This window comes from Danio rerio, chromosome 4 (assembly GCF_049306965.1).
Source record: "Danio rerio strain Tuebingen ecotype United States chromosome 4, GRCz12tu, whole genome shotgun sequence".
NCBI classification, from domain to species: domain Eukaryota; kingdom Metazoa; phylum Chordata; class Actinopteri; order Cypriniformes; family Danionidae; genus Danio; species Danio rerio.
In genome coordinates this window covers 63,815,619-63,836,768 of record NC_133179.1, presented here as the reverse complement: position 1 = coordinate 63,836,768, position 21,150 = coordinate 63,815,619, and the positions used below count along the sequence as shown (strand labels likewise).

Sequence of the window (21,150 nt, the reverse complement as noted above, 5' to 3'; positions counted from 1 at the left end):
TGTTACCTTATTATTATCAGCATAGATATGAGTCAAAATAGACTGAATGGAGAAAACATCAATGTGATCATTCCACTCCAGTCCAGAAAGGACTTTAAAAGTGCTGTATCATTTTATAGCTGACTTGTGTGCAATTTAGACGATAACAGCCATATCACCCTGCAGCCCAAGACTGGTTACTTCATAAAGCTAAGCAAGGGTGCGCCTGGCCAGTACCTGGCTGGGAGACCACATGGGAAAACTAGGATGCTGTTGGAAGCGGTGTCAGTGAGGTCAGCAGGGGGCGCACATCCTATGGTCTGCGTGAGTCCTAATACCCTAGTAAAAGTGAAGGGGACACTCAACTGTCAGTGGGCGCCATCTTTCAGATGAGACATTAAACCTTGGTCCTGACTCTGTGTGGTCTTTAAAAATCCCATGGCACTTCTCGTAAAGAGCAGGGGTGTAACCCCGGTGTCCTGGCCAAAGTCCCTCAATCGGCCCTTTCGATTATGGCCTTCTAATCATCCTCATGTCTTTTTATGACAGCTAAACACCATTAGCTATTGACCTACATGGTAGGAAAAACAACTGGTGTGTAAGTCAATGGTTACAGGTTTCAGCTTTCTTCAAATTATCTTCTTTTATGTTCAACAGGAGAAAACAAAGTTTTATAAAGGTTTATATCCATGAAGAGTGAGTAAGAATTAGTAAATTAACTTTTTGGGTAAACTATCCCTTAAACAACAACTGCCAAAACATGAATCTGAATGTTATTTAAAAAAACACTAAAACATTATATAATGAACAATTATTGATGTATTTCGCAGTTTAGTTGATATCGATATTGTTCATGTTCATTAACATGATGTCATGTCATTTCTTATTTTCATCCGCTTATTCATGGCCGGGTCGCAGGGGCAGCAGTCTTAGGAGAGAACCCCAGACTTCCCTTTCCCCAAACACTTGCTCCTCCTGGTGGATCCTGAGGCATTCCCAGGCCAGCCGAGAGACATAGTCCCTCCAGCGTGTCCTGGGTCTTCACCGAGGCCTCCTCCCGGTGGAACAGATGCCCGAGCCAACTCAGCTGACTTCTGTTCTTCAGTGTTTGAACTGTCAGCAGTGAAAAGTAAACCACACTGAACTGAACTTCAACACAAAACTGAACTGACACTGTTTCAATTTACTGTGAGCTTCTATGTGAAGCTGCTTTGACGCAATCTACATTGTAAAAGTGCTATAGAAATAAAGATGAATTGAATTGTCAATGTAGAGGAGCAGTGGCACTACTCTGAGCTCCTCCCATATGGCAGAGCTCCAGACCCTGTCTATAAGGGTGTGCCCTGCAACCCTGTGAAGCAAATTCATTTTGGCTACTTGTATCCAAAATCTTGTCCTTTCGGTCATGACCTAAAGCTCATGAACATTAACATTATATACTGTATTATTTAAATTCAGGAAATGTCTACTTCTTAGATGAAAAAAATGAGAACGTTGACTTACAGAGCTCTTTTGGAGGTTTTGATGATTGCTGATAGTCTGATGAGACACTCGTCTGATCTCTGGAATTTCTGAAGCTCAAACTCCTCCAGCTCCTCCTCTGAGGTCAACAACACAAAGACCAGAGCAGACCACTGGGCAGGTGAAAGGCGAGCAGATGACAGACTTCCACTACTGAGGTGAGACTGAATCTGTTTCAGCAGACTTTGGTCGTTCAGTTCATTCAGACAGTAGAACAGATTGATGGATCTCTCTGGAGACAGATTCGCTTCAAGTTTCTGTTTGATGTAGGCAATTATTTCCTCTTTGCTCTGGTCTCTGTCATCCTGCTGTGTCAACAGGCCTCGTAAGAGTTGTCGATTAGACTGGAGTGACAGACCGAGAAGAAAGCGAAGGTACAGGTCCAGATGTCCATTCTCACTTTCCAGAGCCTTGTCCACTGCAGCCTTCAGCAAATCAATCATGGACTCATCTCTGCTTTTTTCTGCTTGTGTCTTGTCATTGTCTAGAATCAGATGTTGATAAAGGGCTGCAATGAACTCCTGAATGCTCAAGTGAAGAAAGCAGTACATGGTATGAAGAACAAATCCTGTCTCTTTCTTAAAGATCTGGGTACACATGCCTGAGTACACCGATGCCTTATAGACGTCAATGCCACAGTCTTTCAGATCGCTCTCATAGAAGATCACATTGTTTCTTTCCAGCTGCTGGAAGGCCAGTTTCCCCAGTGAAAGGATGAGCTTTGGATCCCAGGAGACATCTGCTGTGTTTTCTCCATCATACTTTCTTCTGCTCTGCTGGATCTGAAAGCGGAGAAAGTGTGTGTACATCTGTGTCAGAGTCTTGGGAGATTCCTGCAGTGTTTCAGCATGAGCCCTGTGTTTCAGTTTCAGTATGTTCTGGAGAACAGTGGCTGAAATCCAGCAGAAGACTGGGATGTGGCACATAATAAAGAGACTCTTTGACTGTTTAATGTGATCAATGATTTCTCTGGCCTGATTCTGATCTGTGAGTCTCTTTCTGAAGTACTCCTGCTTTTGGTCATCATTGAATCCTCGTATCTCTGTCAGCCGGTCGATACAGTCAGCAGGAATCTTACTGGCAGCTGCTGGTCTGCTGGTGATCCAGATGAGAGCAGAAGGAAGCAGATTTCCCTTGATGAGGTTCGTCAGGAGAACATCCAGAGAGACTGCTGAAGATACATCACGACACGTTTCATTACCAGCAAAGTTCAGAGGAAGACGACATTCATCCAATCCATCAAGGATGAACAGGACTTTAAATCGTGTGCTTCTTGTAAGGTTCAGTCCTTTAGTCTCTGGGAAAAACTGAGTTATGAGGTCTTTTAAACTTTGTCTTTCTTTCTCCATTAAGTTCATCTCTCTGAATGGAAGAGGAAATATGAAGCTGATGTCTTGATTTTCTTTTCCTTCAGCCCAATCCAGAACAAACTTTTGCACAGAGACTGATTTCCCGATGCCAGCAACTCCTTTTGTCAGGACAGTTCTGATCTGCTCGTCTTGTTCAGCTGCTTCAAACAAATGTTTGCATTTAACCTGTATCTCTAGTGACTGATGACGTCTGGAAGCAGCTTCAATCTGTCTGATCTCATGTTCAGTGTTGACCTGTTCACTCGCACCCTGAGTGATATAGAGATCTGTGTAGATGTTATTCAGAAGTGTGGAGTCTCCTTGCTGAGCAATTCCTTCAAACACACTTTGATATTTCTTCTTCAGGCTACATTTAAGCTGATTAATGAAGAACAGCTCGCCTAAACACAGGAGCAAAGAAACAGAGAGATTTAGTCTTGACTTATTTGTAAGGTGACAGTCTGACAGATCGCAGAAGTAGGGCCAGACAGAACTTTCAGACATTTTTTTTGCTATTTCTGTGGAGAATTTTGTAAAATATCTGCAATTACTGTGGAATGATTTTGGGAATATCATACTTTGGGATTGTCAAAATAAAAACTAAATATATAAAATAATAAATAAAAAATAAAACCTTGTAAAATAATAATATTTAACAATAAGTAATCTTTACAATGCAAATCAAATAGATCCACTTAATTGCCAAACAAAGCACAAGTCTCTCATATAACAGATCTACTAAAGGACAGAAAATATAACTTTACTAACTGCACTGTAAATAAATTATGTGAACATTTTCATATTAGGCAACAATATTACTGAAATTACATAAAAACAGAATAAATAAAAATATGCACAAGTAAATAAATAGACTCAATGATGGGCTAAACATCTGTAGAAATCTGCAGGTTCATGTGGGTCTATCAATGAGTCTCTTACCCACGAGAGTATCAGCAGCTTGATCTTGCTTCATCTCTCTCAGGAAGAAGATTGTGAGATCAAGAGCTGCTTCTGTGATTCTGCTTCTGTTCTCATTAAACTCCTTCACAATCTCTTGTCTGTTTTCTTGTAAGATTTTCTTAAATTTCTCCAGTTCATTCTTCAGAAATGTGAACATTTTACTCTCAAGATTCTATGATTGAAGAAAAGAGAACATGCACAAACTACTGAACAATTGAAAATACGTTATACAACATTATACTACAGGACTGTGCTTTATAGGGTGTGCAGTTATTTTCAAATGGAGTCGATTCAGATAGGCATTGAGCACATTTATGAATGCTGAATGATTTTCATTATTTCACAGCTACAGAATGACTACATGTGTGAAGTCTGTCTAATCTTTGTATTGATGACTAGTCTAGATTTGGACTACAGTTAGATTTTCACCAAAAGCACAAACTCAGCCTTTAGTCAAGCCATCCTCATTCGAGCATCTATTAAACAAAAATGACTTGGTGGGATATGCAGAATAATTGACTAATCTGTTCATTTATTAGAAAATAATACACACAGAGGTGTAACGGAGACTCCACGAGTATCACAGTTGTGCATTATTTTATAAGAATTCAATGAACTCAGAGTCAATTATTCCTTAATAAATTAGTTGCTTGACATTTTGATTAGACGGTATGTTTTTTAAATAACTATTTTTGTTTTATTTGTTTATAATAAATGAGTTTTTCCCACCTGGAAGATGGACTGGAGATTGTCTGTGAAGCTCTTGTGTCTCCTGTGAGTCTCGTCTCCTGAATCTGCTGACTCAAATTCAACACTGTTAACAGACAAAACTACTGTAATTACACATTTACAGGCAAACACATACAGATATATCTTACAAACATTGAAAATAATACATGTAGTGCTCATAAGGAGACAGTGGACAGATTTGTCACTTGAGTTTTCTGTTACATTTAGCTGAGAAATTACAGTCAATTGTCTCTGTGATTAGAAAGCCCTGTCAACCACAAAGGCATTATTAGAAAGTAGCTTTGAAATAAATATCTGATTTACAGTTCATTATTACACACATTTTTAGCTACAAAACAACACATCTACATTTACCTTCAAAAGCTTCACCTTTATTTAGATATATTTACACAACAGTTTAGTTATAAACTTCTTCAAAACATCTTTCATGCTCCACAAATGAAATAATCGACAGAAATCTGATATTAATATTGACTGAAAGATCCTCTGAATAAGACGCCAGGTGTCTGTAAATGTCTTAACGAATTACTAAAGTCATTTGATTAATTTAAACAACTGATTTATTCAGGAACGACTCTCTCTACTGAATTGTGGGTTTACACAAAACACTCCATGTGTGAGCAATAATGTAAAACACACAATACCTTTGGGCAGATGATGGTGTTTCCCCACTGAACACTGGTGGACAATCTTTAGACCGGTCACTCTTCAGAGACACAGAGCTGGAGACACATGATCCTGATCTCACACTGAACACACAAACACACCAGAGGAATAAACGGCAGGACAAACTTCAGTCTCCTTTACTAGAGATTATCAGAAAAATAGGAGTTTATGTAGTTTAATTAAAGACAAACTAATTATTGGCTCAAGCATAAAAAACAAAACATTAATATAATCTCTAGGTAGAAAAGACAATAAATTAATAAAATTCCCTTTACTGAGCTACACACTAAGTTTAACATGTATATCTGTATTAATCTGTGTGTATTGTTTAAATGTAGCACCCTTTTGTTATGTTTATGGCTGTTTTTACCCCAATGACTTCATATAATGAAGCAATGTCAGCATCTGATCATGCAGTCTTGATTGGTGCTGTTGGAAAGAATTTTTACTGTTGATCATCAGATGTCAGCATTAACCGTTTGGATCAGCCTGAGCTGAACAGTTTCTGCATTGTATATGTAGTTCAGTGGAGTGAAAGAGCAGATTATAGTGAGTGTGCAGAAATACACTTACTGTGTTTACTGTGTTCTGACAGCTGAGGAGCTTATTTTAATATTCTCAGACATGTCAAGACAAGAGTGCAAAGGTCTCTCTCACTCCATATAAACTAAGAATTTTTGCACTACAACTGATGACCAACAGTAAAATGACAAGTTGTACCTCTACACAACAGGCTTTAAACCAGTAGTTTTCCAACATTTTTCACCAAGAACCAGCTAAGAAGAAAATTGTACCCCCATTTGATCAGGCAATAGCAACACAAAAAAGTGCATTGACAAAAACAGTGTCAATACCTGTGTTTCTCTGAGAGAGAGTCCTTTACTCGCTCCTCTGCCATACTGCAGCTAAAACACAAATGCAGACATTAGCAGAGCTTTCAGCAAACAATCATACACACACACACACACACACACACACACACACACACACACACACACATATATATATATATATATATATATATATATATATATATATATATATATATAGTCCTTAACATGAATGCAGTTGGTTTAACCCTGATCTGACATCTCAGCTGTTTCACATTTGATTTAAGGTAAATACATGTTATATAGAGTTTATCAAGAGAAGTTCAGGTTCAGCCAATTGTTGATTTAGTGAGTATTAAAGTGTCTCTCTGCTAAAGAGGCTATTTGGTTAATGAGTTACTCTGATGGTCAAAGGTGAAATGCAGTGTTGTTTAAGGATCGTCAGCTTGTTGTTTTCAGCAGCTTTTCTTCATAGAGGAAAAGTTGGTTTTATATTCACACATTCGTTCATTTATAAGTCTCTGTATTGTTCACCATGTTGCTTTGAATATTCGATTTGAATTAGCATGCAAGTATGACTTCTAAAAAACATTGTTTATTGGACTGTGAACAATGCTGTACTCTGATAGTCATTGGCTGCTAATATGATTTCGCTATTTAGAGTTTGCTAATACTTTTTTCATGAAGTTATATTATTAAGAGAAAAGTCTGAATGTCCGAATATAAAACCAACTTTACCTCTATCTTTTCTTCCTGTTCAACTGAAGGTCGTGACTCTGAATGTTTAGAGTTATATTTAATGCTGAATAATTAGACACTATTGAGTCAGTCTGATATAGAAGAGAACAAACACTTTAAAGGGATTAAAAATAAAGCTTTTAGACAGTGTTTAAATGAGCGTGTTTGACTCAGTGTTTAATCTGTGTTTGAGGATTTGATCTTCAGGATCAGACATTTAAATCACACTCACACATATAAACCCTTCATCATCTCCACAAATCAGCGTAATGTAGAAGTGTTAAACTCACATGCAGAAGTACAGACGCTCTTGTGCAGCAGGAACACAATCTGAGCTCTTTCACTCTTTCACTTCACTAAAACACACCTGTGTGATCTACAGGTAGATCCTGAAATATTATTGGCTCCACAGAGTGACACTTACATGAATATTCATTAGATTCTCCTGACTGTGGGCGTGTCCTGAAGACAACACACAAACCACTGGAGCTGAAGATATCTGTGCAGATTCTCTGAGCACGAGTGTGTTGATGGAAGATTTAGAAAAGGTAAACAATTTAGATGAAATCTGAGAGGTCTCTGAAGAATATTTACTTACATCAATGTTGAACCTATAAAATAAAATTAGAGATTCATATATAGGAGGAGTACAGATGGCGGCGTGAGAGGTTGGAAAGTTTTCTGTTCTGTGCATTTATTAGTATTGAATGACTTATTTGCACTTATTGAGTGAAGTGACTTGAAAATCCCATTTTCGATCCTTAAATCGAAGTAAACAACATGCTGAGAAATAATTCTAAAAAAGCAGCTGATATTACCGAGGATGTGAGCAACACGCAGAGTGGTGACGCCGCCGTGTCGGACCAGGGAGATATCAGAGAACTCTTCGGCGGTATTAGATCTGAGGTAGCCGCGCTCAGAGTGGAAATCCTCGCTGTGCTTAAATCATCCATCTCCACGGTAAAAACATCACTATTAGAGCAAGAACAGAAACTGAATGATGTGGAAGAAACCCTTTCTGACGTTGACGGCCGCATTACTGCCCTGGAATCTACGTGTTCAGTGCTGTCGAAAGAAAATGAAAAAATAAAGGCCAAACTTGATCACTTGGAGAACAGATCCAGGAGGAACAACATACATGTGATTGGCATTCCCGAAGGCACCGGGGGGGGGCATCTGTCTGCATTTATAGAAACCATGTTACTCGAGGTTTTCGGAGAGCAAAACTTTACCAGAAAACCGGAGGTGGATAAAGCCCATCGTTCTCTAGCACCCCCGCCGAAACCTAATCAAGCCCCCAGGCCCTTCATCGTGTGAATGCATCACTACCAATCAAGGGAATGAATTCTTCGTTTGGCCAGGGAAAAGGGACATGTGTTGTACAAATGAACGCACATTCACTTTTACCCCGATGTCAGCGCTAAGGTAGCGAAATGGAGAGCGGCGTTTAACTCGGTCAAGGTTCAACTCAGAGGCGCGGGCATTGAATTCGGCTTGCTCTTTCCTGCACGGCTATGGATAAATCACAACGCAACGAGACATTTCTTTGACTGTCCGCAGCAGGATATGGGATTTGTTAAAGGAATTCTTCCCCCGTCACCAAATGAGTAGAGGCACATCGTGGTAGGAAATGGGTATTTATTTATTTTTTACTCATTCAGTCTCAGCGGAGAGTTAAAAATACCTAATCGTTCCAGAGGATGAAGAGCTGGAAAGACTAACTTTAAGTTAATTTAAATTTAGGCTTATTCTGTCACACACTCTGTATAAGTTCAAGTTCAAATGTCCCTTGTTTCTGGTATTTGTAAAAAATTAGCCCCATTGGAGCAGAAACACAAGCTGGTGAGTTTTGGTTGTTTGTATTCCAGCAGACAGGTTTTGTTCAATGCTGGTTGTGACATGGGTGGGGGGAGGGGGGTGTGGTTACACGGTGTTTTTCTCTCTTTTATTTGTACCTTGCACTGATCACATCATGAAAGGAGTTAAAATGTTTGTGCTGTTCGCCATAAACTCGGTAATTTGTCATTTATCTACAACTACTTTTTGGTATCATATCTAGGTTTAATCAATGTGATGTTAATTTCATAACATGGAACGTGAGAGGCATAAACAATGTTTTAAAAAGAGGGAAAGTTTTTTCTCACTTACAGCAATTAAAAGGTGACATTATTTTTCTCCAAGAGACTCATATTCTAAACTCAGACATAATTAAACTTAGGCGGAGCTGGAGGGGGGGCAAGTATTTCATTCAAACTTCAATGCAAAGGGCAGAGGTACGGCGATTCTCATCAGGAAAAATATTAATTTCACCAGTGAAAAGACTCTCAGTGACCCTCATGGTCACTATGTGACTGTTGTAGGTTGTCTACTAGACCAGTGGTTCCCAACCTGGGGTAGGGGGGCGCCAGAGTTCACAAGGGGGGCGGGGGAGAGGATAAGTGTTGAGGTAGAAAAAGGCATAAAAATGCTCCACTATTTTATAGGGCTGTACAATTAATCGAAAATCCGGTTTCGATTTCAAACGATTATTAAAAAAGCATTAATCGAGATAAAGTTTATTGCATCATAAACAGCCCCCTTTCCAGTTGTTCACGTTTGTTGCTTCTAAAAGCGCGAAAGACTGCGTGCTTATTTGTGTGTGCAGCAAGCACCCGCAGTCAGAAGCATGCGGCCGGTCAGCATTCACTCTCATTCACACACTGAGACGAGCAGCGGAGCGCAAACATCTAAAGTCATCTTAACGTGAGCGCATTAATGGTCAAATAGGTGTCAAAACGCGGTGTTTAGTGATTATTTATATTAACCCTCATTTGTGTAATAAACAAACGAGTTGAGGATCAAAAGACGTGAAAGAGAAACCATTAAAGAGACAGAGAGAAATATTCCTGCTGCCGCCTGTTTTATCATTAATCAAACAATGACAAAATCCCTCACTAGTCTTGACTGAAGGACTGCTGTAGCTAAAGTGTTTTTCTTACAGTGAAGATGCTTAAATCACAGTTTGTTTAATATTTTTATTCTATTGTATTTATTTCTCTTTCCTTTGCAAGGTGGAAATAACTGTATGAATACACTTGAAGTCAGAATTATTAGCCCTCCTGAATATTAGCAACCATTTTACAGCCCAATTTCTGTTTAATGGAAAGAAGATTTTTTTTAACTTATTTCTGAACATAATAGTTTTGATATCTCGTTTCTAATTACTTATTTCTTTTATCTTTGCTATGATGACAGTACATAATATTTTACTAGATATTTTTCAAAATACAAACATTCAGATTAAAGTGCAGTTCAAAGGCTTAATTAGGGTAATAAGGCAAGTCATTGTATGACAGTAGTTTATTCTGCAGACAATCAAAAATATATATTGCATAAGGGGGCTAATAATATTGAAGTTAAATTGGTTTCAAAATATTTAAACCTGTTTTTATTCTAGCTAAAATAAAACAAATAAGCCTAGAAGAAAAATATTATAGGAAATACTGTTAAAATTCCTTGCTCTGTTAAACATAATTTTGGGAAATATTTCTAAAAAAAAAAAATTCTCAGGAGCGCTAATAATTTTGACTTTAACTGATAATTGTTTTGAATAATCGTGATTACAATTATGACCAAAATAATCGTTATTATGATTTTCCCAAAATCAAGCAGCCCTACTATTATATATGTATTTTCAAGTACTAAAAAAAATCAAAATCAAAACATGCTTAAAATTCCAACATAATAGTAAAAATAATTAAAATAAATAACTTTAAATAATTATTTAAATTTTGCTCACGCAATGTGCTTGTCCAACGCGTCGTAAAGGCAAAATCAAAACAAAAATGGCAGAGAAACGTAAATGCAGTGGTTCTTCAGAGACGAAGAAAAAGATTAGACAAAGATTAGTTTTATTGAAGGCCAAGACAAGTTAAAAGTGATTAATTTATATTTTCTATACATATATATATATATATATATATATATATATATATATATATATATATATATATATATAGACAGTACATATGTGTGTGCGTGCGTGTGTATTTATATGGTAGGGGGGCTCCAATGTTTGTATATGTTCATGGGGGGGGCCCCAAAGAAAAAGGTTGGGAACCACTGCTTTAATGTGTCCTTTCTGCAAGTGATTTACTATTACTTTCAAAAGTCAATCCCTGCTGATAATGTGATATGAAGATACGGCATGCATGTCTAGGGCAACATCTTAGAAGAAGCAGAAAAATTTAATCATTCCAGAAAGACATACTAATAATATCTTATTATTATTATTATTATTATTATTACATAAGTAAAAAAAAAAGCAAAAAAAAAAGTTGTGATAACTAGAAAGCAGCTTTTTGTTATTTCACTGATTTTATGACTCAAAACTAGTTTTTCCTACCTGGAAGATGGACTGGAGATTGTCTGTGAAGCTCTTGTGTCTCCTTTGAGTCTCGTCTCCTGGATCTGCTGACTCATATTCAACACTGTTAACAGATAAAACTACTGTAATTACACATTTACAGGCAAACACATACAGATATTCAGTCATTCAATCATTTTCCTTCTGTTTAGTTCCTTATTTATCAGGAGTTGCCACAGCAGAATGAACCACTAACTATTCCAGCAAATGTTCTACACAGTGGATGCCCTTACAACACCCATACACACTCTTTCACACACACACACACTCATACATTAATGCCAATGTAGTTGATCAATTCCCCTGTAGATCATGTGTTTGGACTTGTGGGGGAAACCGGAGCACCTGGAGGAAACCCACGCCAACACGGGGAAAACATGCAAACTCCACACACAGAAGCACCAACTGACCCTGCCAGGACTTGAACCAGTGAGCTGCTTGCTGTGAGGCAACAGTGCTGACCACTAAGCTACTGTGCTGCCCCCAAATACAGACATATATCTTGCAAACACTGAAAATAAACAACATTCTGTGGAGCCACTGCTGCGTCACGTATTTAATCTAGATGAGGAATCACACAAAACACACGTCACTATTGAGTTCAGCAACTGAAAGACTTCAGAAAGTAGCTGTAGACAGAAAGATTTTTGATTTGCAGTTTATTATCACACAAAACTTTTACAGAGGGACACACCAGAGGGAAAGGAGCGTCACAACCTGCTGCAGTCTCTCTTATGAACACTAGAGAGCACATGGTTTTATCTTCCTGGACTTCATTTTCCATTAGCCCCTGCGCTCCTGATTGTCTCTTTGTAACACAATTAGCTCATAGGGAATTATAAATGATTAATTATTTGTTAGTGTTCACTTGTATTGCCTCTTCCTGTAGCAGCTGAATGTGTGTTAGATCAGTTTAAGTGTTCAGTGGAGTTAATGGAGCATCACCTGTATAGCTCTTAATGTTCATTTGCTCATAACTGGAGTCTCTACGTTAGCTTAATACTCTAAATAGTGTTGTATTGTAAGGTTCTGTTCATTTTTTGGATGTCTGAAAGAATAATAGCGTAGACAGCTGGTGTTTATTTTATTTCTGTCTACAGTTTGACAAGGAAAAGGAGAGGCTTTGGTGTGATTTGTCCTTTTTCATTACATTCATATCAGACAGGGCCGGATTAACCAATGTGCATTATGGGGACAAGCCTAGAGGCCCGTGCGCAGTTGGGGCCCCTGCGAGGGGGGAAAATGCAGATTTTGCAGAGTCTATTTAGGATAAGTGTAAATAGCGCAGCTCGTTGGAATAAGCTAGTTAAGCGATTTACAACCCATCACCGTTTGACTGACAGAGACATCATGACTGAAGAGCGCAGCAGACAGCAGCGTGAGTGGCGTAGCTCGTAAAGCACATGGCAACATGATTTGACATGATCGATCATAAACCTTGTTCGAATCCAGCGTCTGATGAAGAAGTTCTTCTATTGTCCCCACACTACATATCAGATTTTGCCTACTCTTCATCAAGAAGAAATAGGAATCATTAATAAGTATGTGTATTATAAATGGTGTTATAGCCAAATCAGATGCATTATAGGTTTGTAGAAGTTTTACTTTAAAAATACCCTTAAATATATATATATATATATATATATATATATATATATATATATATATATATATATATATTAATACTGCTTCTGTGAACTTAAACAAGCATATTAAAATCCATTAACTTTGACTAGTTGTATTGGTATTTTATTTTTTAAAGTGTGTTTTAAATGTGTTAAACGATTTACAGAACATTTATTTCTAGTCTACAAAGATTTTACTTAATTTTATTTTAAACGTGGAAAAAACTGTACAAAAGCACGCACATCCCTCTTAACTGGGTGCTGAGCCAAAAAACAGCAAAAGGTGCAAATTAAATGTTAATCAAAGGCGGCAACACCAAGGCTCCAAAAATACATATTTATTCAATTAAAAAGGCTGACACAAAGCAAGTAACGTTTAGAGCCACACACGCATATTGAAGAGCCTTAATGTTGCCGCCTTTGATTAACATTTAATTGTAAACATGTTGGCAATACATTATAGATGAATTTATTTTTAAAAATATTATATTAATCAAGTTTTTTATTCAACTATAGGGGTGCGGGTCCAGGTAGGGGGCCAACAAGACATTGGGCTCTATTTTGACGGTCCATGCGCGAAACGGAAAGCGCAGGGCGCAAACGCTTTCAGGGCGTGTCAGAATCCATATTTGCTAATTTACGGACGGGAAAATCCGCTTTGCGCTGTGACGCATGGTCTAAAAGGGTTGAGTTTGTTTTCTTAATGAGTTATAGGTGTGTTTTGAGAATAAACCAATCAGAGTCTCATCTCCCATTCCCTTTAAGAGCCAGCTGTGTCGCGCCAAGAGCGCATTCGCTATTTACAGGACGTAAAGTAAGTCTAAGTGGACAAACTGAGCATTTCACTAGCAAACAGTTAACAGTTTTTTTAACAGAAAATAGTTAAACAGAGCATCTACTGCGTGAGAATGAGAGATAAATTATCTACTTTCACATTCGCTTGTGGATAGGGAAACCTTTATGCACAGACATTAATTAGTCTATAAATAATTTATTTTGTTTGTTCAGCGCAAAGATTTGTTTCAAAACTCTTTCTAAATTCAGTTCTAATTTCCAGCAAATGAATAAATGAACAACAATAACAAAGTGTGCTTAAAAACCTAAATTATATCCTAAAACATTAAGAGCCTCTGAACTCTTAATCCGGGCCTGATATCCGGCTATATTAAACAGGTCTGAAACAGGTCCAATAATAGCTGGAAACGTGGCTAACGGGGAGTTTGGTGTAAGATCACTTTCATTAGGCTAACATACCCAATATTGAACATTAATCATTAAACACTTTAAAAAGAGCCACAGATAATAATAATAGTGTACATATGTATATGTGAGACAGTTAAGAGTAAGATAGTGAAATGACAACAGCTTTCATTCTGTACGATTAGCTTGTCTGTATGAGAATGTTTCATTAATCACACATGAACATGGTCATGGATTGATGTTTACGCTCATATCTGCGCTCGTTTCTACATTGCATTAATAAATGAGGCCTGTTGTGTTTGCATCTCTGTCTCTCTGTTCTGGGGATAATAGTTTGCCATGTCTGCCATCTTGTTACTTGGATTATTATGTGTTTGCTCTGATCTTCACTTGTCTTTGGGATTTTTATTGAATAGATGCTGAACATCAATCCTCTGGCGTGTGTTACTAATAACTTTATATGACAAAGAGGATATTTCACTACCAGAGTGTTTTCAGATGCATTATCTAAAGTCATAAACAGCAGATAAACGTGTTATGGTCAAATATTTGTCCTTATCAGGAGTATGGATGAAGAAAATCAGAAGAGTCTGAAATTGATATGACACTGTTCTTGTGTTTCTTACATATTGAGTCTTTTAAGTGTTGTGTAAATATAATAAAATGTTCTAACAAATCCTAAAACAGTCCATGTGTGTTCAATAATGTACAAAACAACATACCTTTTTGCAGATGATGGTGTTTCCTCACTGAAGTATGGTGGATTCCCTTTAGACCAGTCACTCTTCAGAGACACAGAGCTGGACACACATGATCCTGATCTCACACTGAACACACAAACACACCAGAGGAATAAATTGCAGGACAAACTTCAGTCTCCTTTACAAGAGATTATCAGACAAATTTGAGTTTGTTCAGTTTAATTCAGCACAAACTAATAGTTGACTGAAGGTCTGTCTGATCAGGTCACCAGATCGAGCTGTCTGTAATCTAGAATGATCTAAACACATTTGCTGAAGCTGTAAACTGAAGCTTTGTCCATCATTTGATCAGGCAATAGCAACACAAATAAGTGCATTGTTGTTGGTCTTTGTTCTTCAGAGAAAGTGTTGAAATAATGGTGTAAAAACAGAGTTAATACCTGTGTTTCTCTGAGAGAGAGTCCTTTACTCGCTCCTCTGCCATACTGCAGCTAAAACACCAATGCAGACATTAGCAGAGCTTTCAGGAAACAATCAGCTGCTGACCATCACCTGGAGATGACAATATACTGAGATGAAGAACAGCACACTTTATAGCAATCAATGTTCACTTCACTAACAACACCGCACCGAAACACACTACATGATGAGGGACACCACAAACAAGACCTTACTGAAACAGACCCGATAGTCATGCCACAGCATTTATATATATATATATATATATATATATATATATATATATATATATATATATATATATATATATATATATATATATATACACACACACACAGGGCTTGACATTAACTGTTTTCATCACCAGCCACTTTGGCTAGTAGATCTCCAACATTACTAGCTATTCACCATGTTCACTAGCCATGATTTTGTTGTTGGAGAATATATTTTATATGCATAAATCTGACTTTGACATGCTAAAATGACTTGATCTAGATTTTGTGTAATGTCCTCATGCATTTCACTGTTGTCTGTGTTGTGTATGACCTTGCTTGATGTGCGTGAGCAAATGGGTTGTAGTGTAGTACCAGGCCCAGATTGGCTAATCGGGAGAATTCCCGGTGGGCCAGTATGTTTTTTGGCCGTGAGGGCCGGTGTCTCTAGCTGCTTGCACTCTCAGCAGTCGCACTTTTTTTCATTTGTTTATTTATTTGAGCATAGCCTCACTCTTTTATTCATTATTTTGCCGCAGCTCTGCTCTTTTTATTTATTTTCTCGCAGCCCCATGGGGAAAATGCAGCCTGCAGGTTAATGACGTAACATCATTTCACCCCAAACAGCGGCACCTCAGTGAAAGACTTTGAATAATTAATATTAATGAATATTACACCTGCTCAATGAAGATCTGCTGGTTCACTAGATTACAGTGTTTCTCCAATGGTTTGACTATTTTCTTGAAACCGAAATGACGTTCTTAAAACTCTAACATTATTTGGCAAAACACTACAGCTCACTTACAAAAGCTCATATCTTTCCCAAAACAGTTCACTCGTGTGTCAAAACTAAATGATCTTCTCATTTAAACAGTCAGTGCCCCAGAACGCTTCGTCCCTTCAGCATTGTGTGAGCGCTGCAAGTCAAAATGTTCAGATGTTTGGTCATCATGGCAAAGCACCACTAAAACATCCCTCATGTCCACCTCACAGTCTCAGCCCAGTCCTTCACTGACAATGCTCACTGTACTGTTTTTGTCCAGCCGACAATGTATAAAACTGAAAACAGAAACAGGATTTTAGGGTACGAGTAGCCTCCAAGGTTTGATGTCACACATTGCGCTCATACTGCCAGGGAAACGGTCACTCCTTTATTATTGTAATGATCAAGCACACACAAAGCATCTTCCATATATCAGAGCGAAAAGAGTAGAGAGCTGTAATAAACTGTCATCAAATGCTCCAAACATTCACCTACTGTATGGTGTTCATGCTGTTATGGTCTTGACTGATTTCTTGACAATTGAACAGACTATTGTGCATGTGATGACTTATACAATGAAATGACGCCGACACGGTTTGAAGAGAAAGACCATTAGACTGAGAATTAACAATCAGTTTAGATCAACTAGATCTATTCACTTGGAAACTGTGCTAAATGTCGGCAATCTGTACTTAATCATGTGCAAAGATGAACTTAGACATTTGCAATGTGATTAAATTAATGAGAAATTCAGTTATGTTGTGAACAATTGCCAAGTGGTTTGGAGGTTTGTCCATGTTGTTTTGAGAATGTAATTTCTGTTTCAGGAAATGAGCCAAACCAAAGGAGAAAAACTGAAATAAATCTGACATACCTTGATCAGAAATCTAAAAAGGAGAGTAAATGCTTAAGCCATTGTGGTCCAGTGGTCAGCACGTTTCATTATGACGCCGCTGACCGGAGTTCAAACCTCACCTGAGTCATTTATTTTCATTTTTAGTGCTAAGACATGTAATACTGTTTGGGTTACTTATATAGGTGTACATATTTTATTTTTTGTGTGAGCACCGTTATAAAGGACTGGATATCTATAAAGAATTTAGCACAGAATATATATTCAGATATTGCAGGAAAAGACGTTGTGCTGTTGTAAAGAATAGTGTTGGAGATTCAGCTCCCCTTTAATCTTAAAAGCAGCTGTGTCCTTGAAAAAGACGTGATCGTGTCATTAGAAACTGAACTGGAAATGACCTGATTTTAATATAGTCAGTCGTGAACTGAGGTGGGCCGGTCTAAGGCTTAAAACTCCAGGGCTGTAAAGGAGTCCTTCTGCATTAATTCCCTGTGTAGCACTGCAATCAGTTTCTATTATACGTGACTTTACAGGACTCAAAATTAAGCATTTACTAAATGTATCTCTGACCACAACAAAAATACATAATTATTTCTCAGCCATACATTTTAAATAATGCGTCAAAACAAGCTGAATATAGCTGTATACATGCTCTTTTTATTTAACAAAACTTTTCTTTAATTGTCCTGGCTAAAGGTCCCAGATCACCAGTAAACCAAACAGTGAGTTAATCTCCTATTAAAGCAATCTTATTATATACACACACACACAATTAAACCATATTAACAAAAATAACAATAAGCAAAAGAAAGCTGGTGAAAAGCATACCGTGTGATAACAGGATCACGTTAACATTAGACCTGTTAATCTGTTTAAAGAATGGGAAAAGAAAAGAGAAAGCAGTAACCGGCGCCGCTGCTGCTTACAAAAATACATTTATTTTAAATCTGGAGCTCTTGAAAGCAGCAGGTCTGCAGATTCACAAGCATCACCTTTTGTCCAGTCGATTTTAAAGAGAGCGGATCGCACCAGGTGAGTTTCCAGGCACGGCTGCTTCGCGGAAGAAAACGGGAGCGCGCACGCTTTGTAAACAGCCGCTCGCATCACATGACCTGTGCGCGCGAGTGATCTTTCTTTTGCTCGCGTGAAGACAGCTGTTTTTATCAGTCCTGCTGCTGCTTCTCGATTCTAAGATCACATGTGCATACTGGGCTATCTTTATTGTCAAACCCTGCTTTTAAGAAAGCTACAATTTGAAAAGTGTTTCCCGCCAGGAGGGTTTGTCTTACTCGCCGCTGCTGAAATATATACATCCGCATTCTTTCTGTTTATGGAAGCTGTTTTCACTTTCGATTTCGTGACTGTTTAAAGTTTAATTTGTGCTGAATGATGTAAATTTATCGAGTCACCCTGATATAGAAGTACAAACACTTTCAAGAGATGAAAATAACCCATTATAATGTTAAAATGACCGTGTTTTGACCGTGTTTGGTTTGAGGCTTTGAGCTTCAGGAGCAGACAGTGCTAGAAATCACGCTTATTAAACACGCTTATACACAAATAAACCCTTCATCATCTCCACAAACAAGCGTAATGTAGAAGTGTTAAACTCACATGCAGAAATACAGACGCTCTTGTGCAGCAGGAACACAATCTGATCTCTTTCACTTAAGTAAAACACACCTGTGTGAGCTACAGGTATATCCTAAAATGGCGCTGACATTAGTATTCATGAGATTCTCCTGACTGTGGGCGTGTCCTCGAGACAACACTGGAGCTAAAGATATCTGTGCAGCTTCTCTGAGCACGGGGGTGTTGAAGGAGGATTTCGAGAAAGTTTTAAGAAAACAAATGAGTATTGGAGCTATAAAATAAGAATATAGATAACATTATGGGTCTCTATATGAATAGAGCACTTACAGATCTCTGTGTTAGTTCATATATTCTACAGGACATTTTACAATAAGACCTACATTAGATCAGTCAGTACTGGAACTGATATAACAAGCAACTCAAGATGATCAGGATGCTGAAACTAGCACAGAATATTAATGTTAGACACAACATTAGCTGAGCCCAGTGAATATACAAGGGAGAATCACATCAAGTGTTAATAAAGATGAAAAATCAAGAGAAAATAAGACTTTAACTTCAGCTGAAATGTTGTTTTATTCAATATCTCATTTGACTTTACATTTAAATTCAGTTTTCTTTATCAAATACAAACTCATACACACGACAATATCCAGTGAAATGCTTATACGACCAGCCATGACCTAAAGACAACAAGATTATAGATGAGAAATAAATTACTGAATAAAATAAGAAATAAAATATAGACAAACATTATTCATAGGAAATATATCTGTAGAGAATAAAATAAACATATTAAACCCCGCGGCTATACAACTGTAGAGAACTTTAGCTGTAGACTGACTCCATGTACAGTGACATCATAACTGACCTGAAGTAGAATACACACAGAGATGTGTGTGTGTGTGTGGAGTGTGTAACTGTGGCTGAATGTGCAGATGTGTCCACAGACGTGCTGAATGTGTGTGTGCTGTGTGTGTTGTGATTGAGAAAGCGTCTGGTCTGTGTTCAGAAGCTCCTCCTCAGTGTCTCTGTGTTGGTCTTGATGGAGCAGAAGCCTTTATTTCTCTGAGCGCAGCAGGAAAGCTTCAGCTAAACTGTGTGTTTTCCTACTTTAGTCAATCCAACACTGAAAACTCCTCATCTAGTCAAGAGTTACAGGCTTATTACTGGACACAGACATTACTGAGCTTGATTTATTCGCTTTATTAAGCATTATTAATGCACAGTTGTGCTGGTGAACATCAGTTAATGCACTGAGAGTCAACAAGAACTAACAGAGAACAACTTTACTGTCATCAACTAACATGAACAGATCAATAAATACTGGAATAAATGTGTTTTTATTGTTCAGTTCAAGTCAAATCATGAAGAAGAAGAAGACCAGAAGAGCAGAAACAAACGTCACACTTCATTTCTCCTTTATTCATTGAGCTGCTGGATTTCTCTACAGTTGATTCAATATTTGACAGAGATTCAGACATTTCCATGTTCATCATCACATTCTAGTATCATCACCATGTCTCAGGATCTGCAGTGGGACATTCAGATCGACCCTATCGTAAAGAAAGCCCAGCAGAGACTGTACTTCCTTCGTCAGCTGAAGAAGTTTAACCTGCCACAGGAGCTGCTCCTACAGTTCTACTCGGCTGTCATCCAATCCATCCTCTGCACTTCCATCACCGTCTGGTTCGGCCAAAACCTTCCTCCGTAGACTACAGCAAATATAACGTTAAATTGAATGATTGATTCTGACAATATCAGGTATTAATTCAGAGAAGTGGGATAGGAATGTGTATAATTTGTTGTTACATTTGTCCAACAACTACACATGCTTAATGGTCTGTATGAAATATGGTGTCAAATTTGATAATATTTGAAATATATAATGTTTAATAAAACTGAAAGGTCCCGTTAGACTCAAATTTAAAGAATTAAAAGATTTATTTCTATTGTCTATGCTTTGAGATTCGTGGATTTTTCTTTTATAATATTGTGTAATAAATGACTTACTGAGTAATTAAGTTTTTAATTGAATAAAAAAAGTTATTTAAAATAAAATTGTATTTATTTTTAAATGATAATTAGTAATAATTAGTAATGAATACCGTTTTAAAAGTGACTTACCCAACACTGCACAGAATCTGCATATCAGATGAAAATCAACTGAAGCACAAGTATATTGAACTATACCTGTTAGAGTTTAGATGTTTAATAACTGCAAATGGGACCAACATATGTTCTGCTGGGCTTTCAAATATGGCTTTCATTTAATGCTAAAAACTAGTTAAAATTGATCATAATATGATTCTTCTCACAGTACCTTTTGTTTTACCTTTAATGTACTTTTCTGACTAGAAAATGAGAATAATCAGTTGGACAGGAATAATATTCATTGTTAGAGGCCTCCCATAAAAAATAAATAAATAATACCCATTTTGGTAACACTTTATAATAACTACACGCTATGAATTATTTATTAATCATTAGCAAATTTAATTCATTATTTGTTAAGCATTAACTCTACATTAGCAGATGTTAGTAAG

At 37.4% G+C, this 21,150-nt stretch overlaps 1 protein-coding gene across 4 annotated transcripts in view; it reads right to left on the bottom strand.

The window, feature by feature from the left end:
- Positions 1-18,751, bottom strand: part of si:dkeyp-100h4.1 — a 66,558-nt gene extending 47,807 nt beyond the window's left edge. For 2 of the 4 annotated variants that reach the window (XM_073948216.1, XM_068220054.2), the window contains exons 1-10: positions 18,004-18,080; positions 17,840-17,879; positions 15,165-15,276; positions 14,746-14,850; positions 11,178-11,262; positions 6,080-6,130; positions 5,204-5,308; positions 4,539-4,623; positions 3,789-3,981; positions 1,483-3,250 (exon numbers count right to left, since the gene is read on the bottom strand). In XM_073948216.1, coding sequence (XP_073804317.1) covers positions 1,483-3,250; positions 3,789-3,981; positions 4,539-4,623; positions 5,204-5,308; positions 6,080-6,130; positions 11,178-11,254 — 2,279 coding nt within the window. In that variant the 5' untranslated portion in view covers positions 11,255-11,262; positions 14,746-14,850; positions 15,165-15,276; positions 17,840-17,879; positions 18,004-18,080. Of the gene's footprint in view, positions 1-1,482; positions 3,251-3,788; positions 3,982-4,538; positions 4,624-5,203; positions 5,309-6,079; positions 6,131-7,217; positions 7,306-7,599; positions 7,706-11,177; positions 11,263-14,745; positions 14,851-15,164; positions 15,277-17,839; positions 17,880-18,003; positions 18,081-18,625 lie in introns of those variants that run through there. The other 2 variants (XM_073948215.1, XM_073948217.1) reach the window with 2 other exon arrangements.
- Between the last annotated feature and the right edge of the window lie 2,399 nt (positions 18,752-21,150).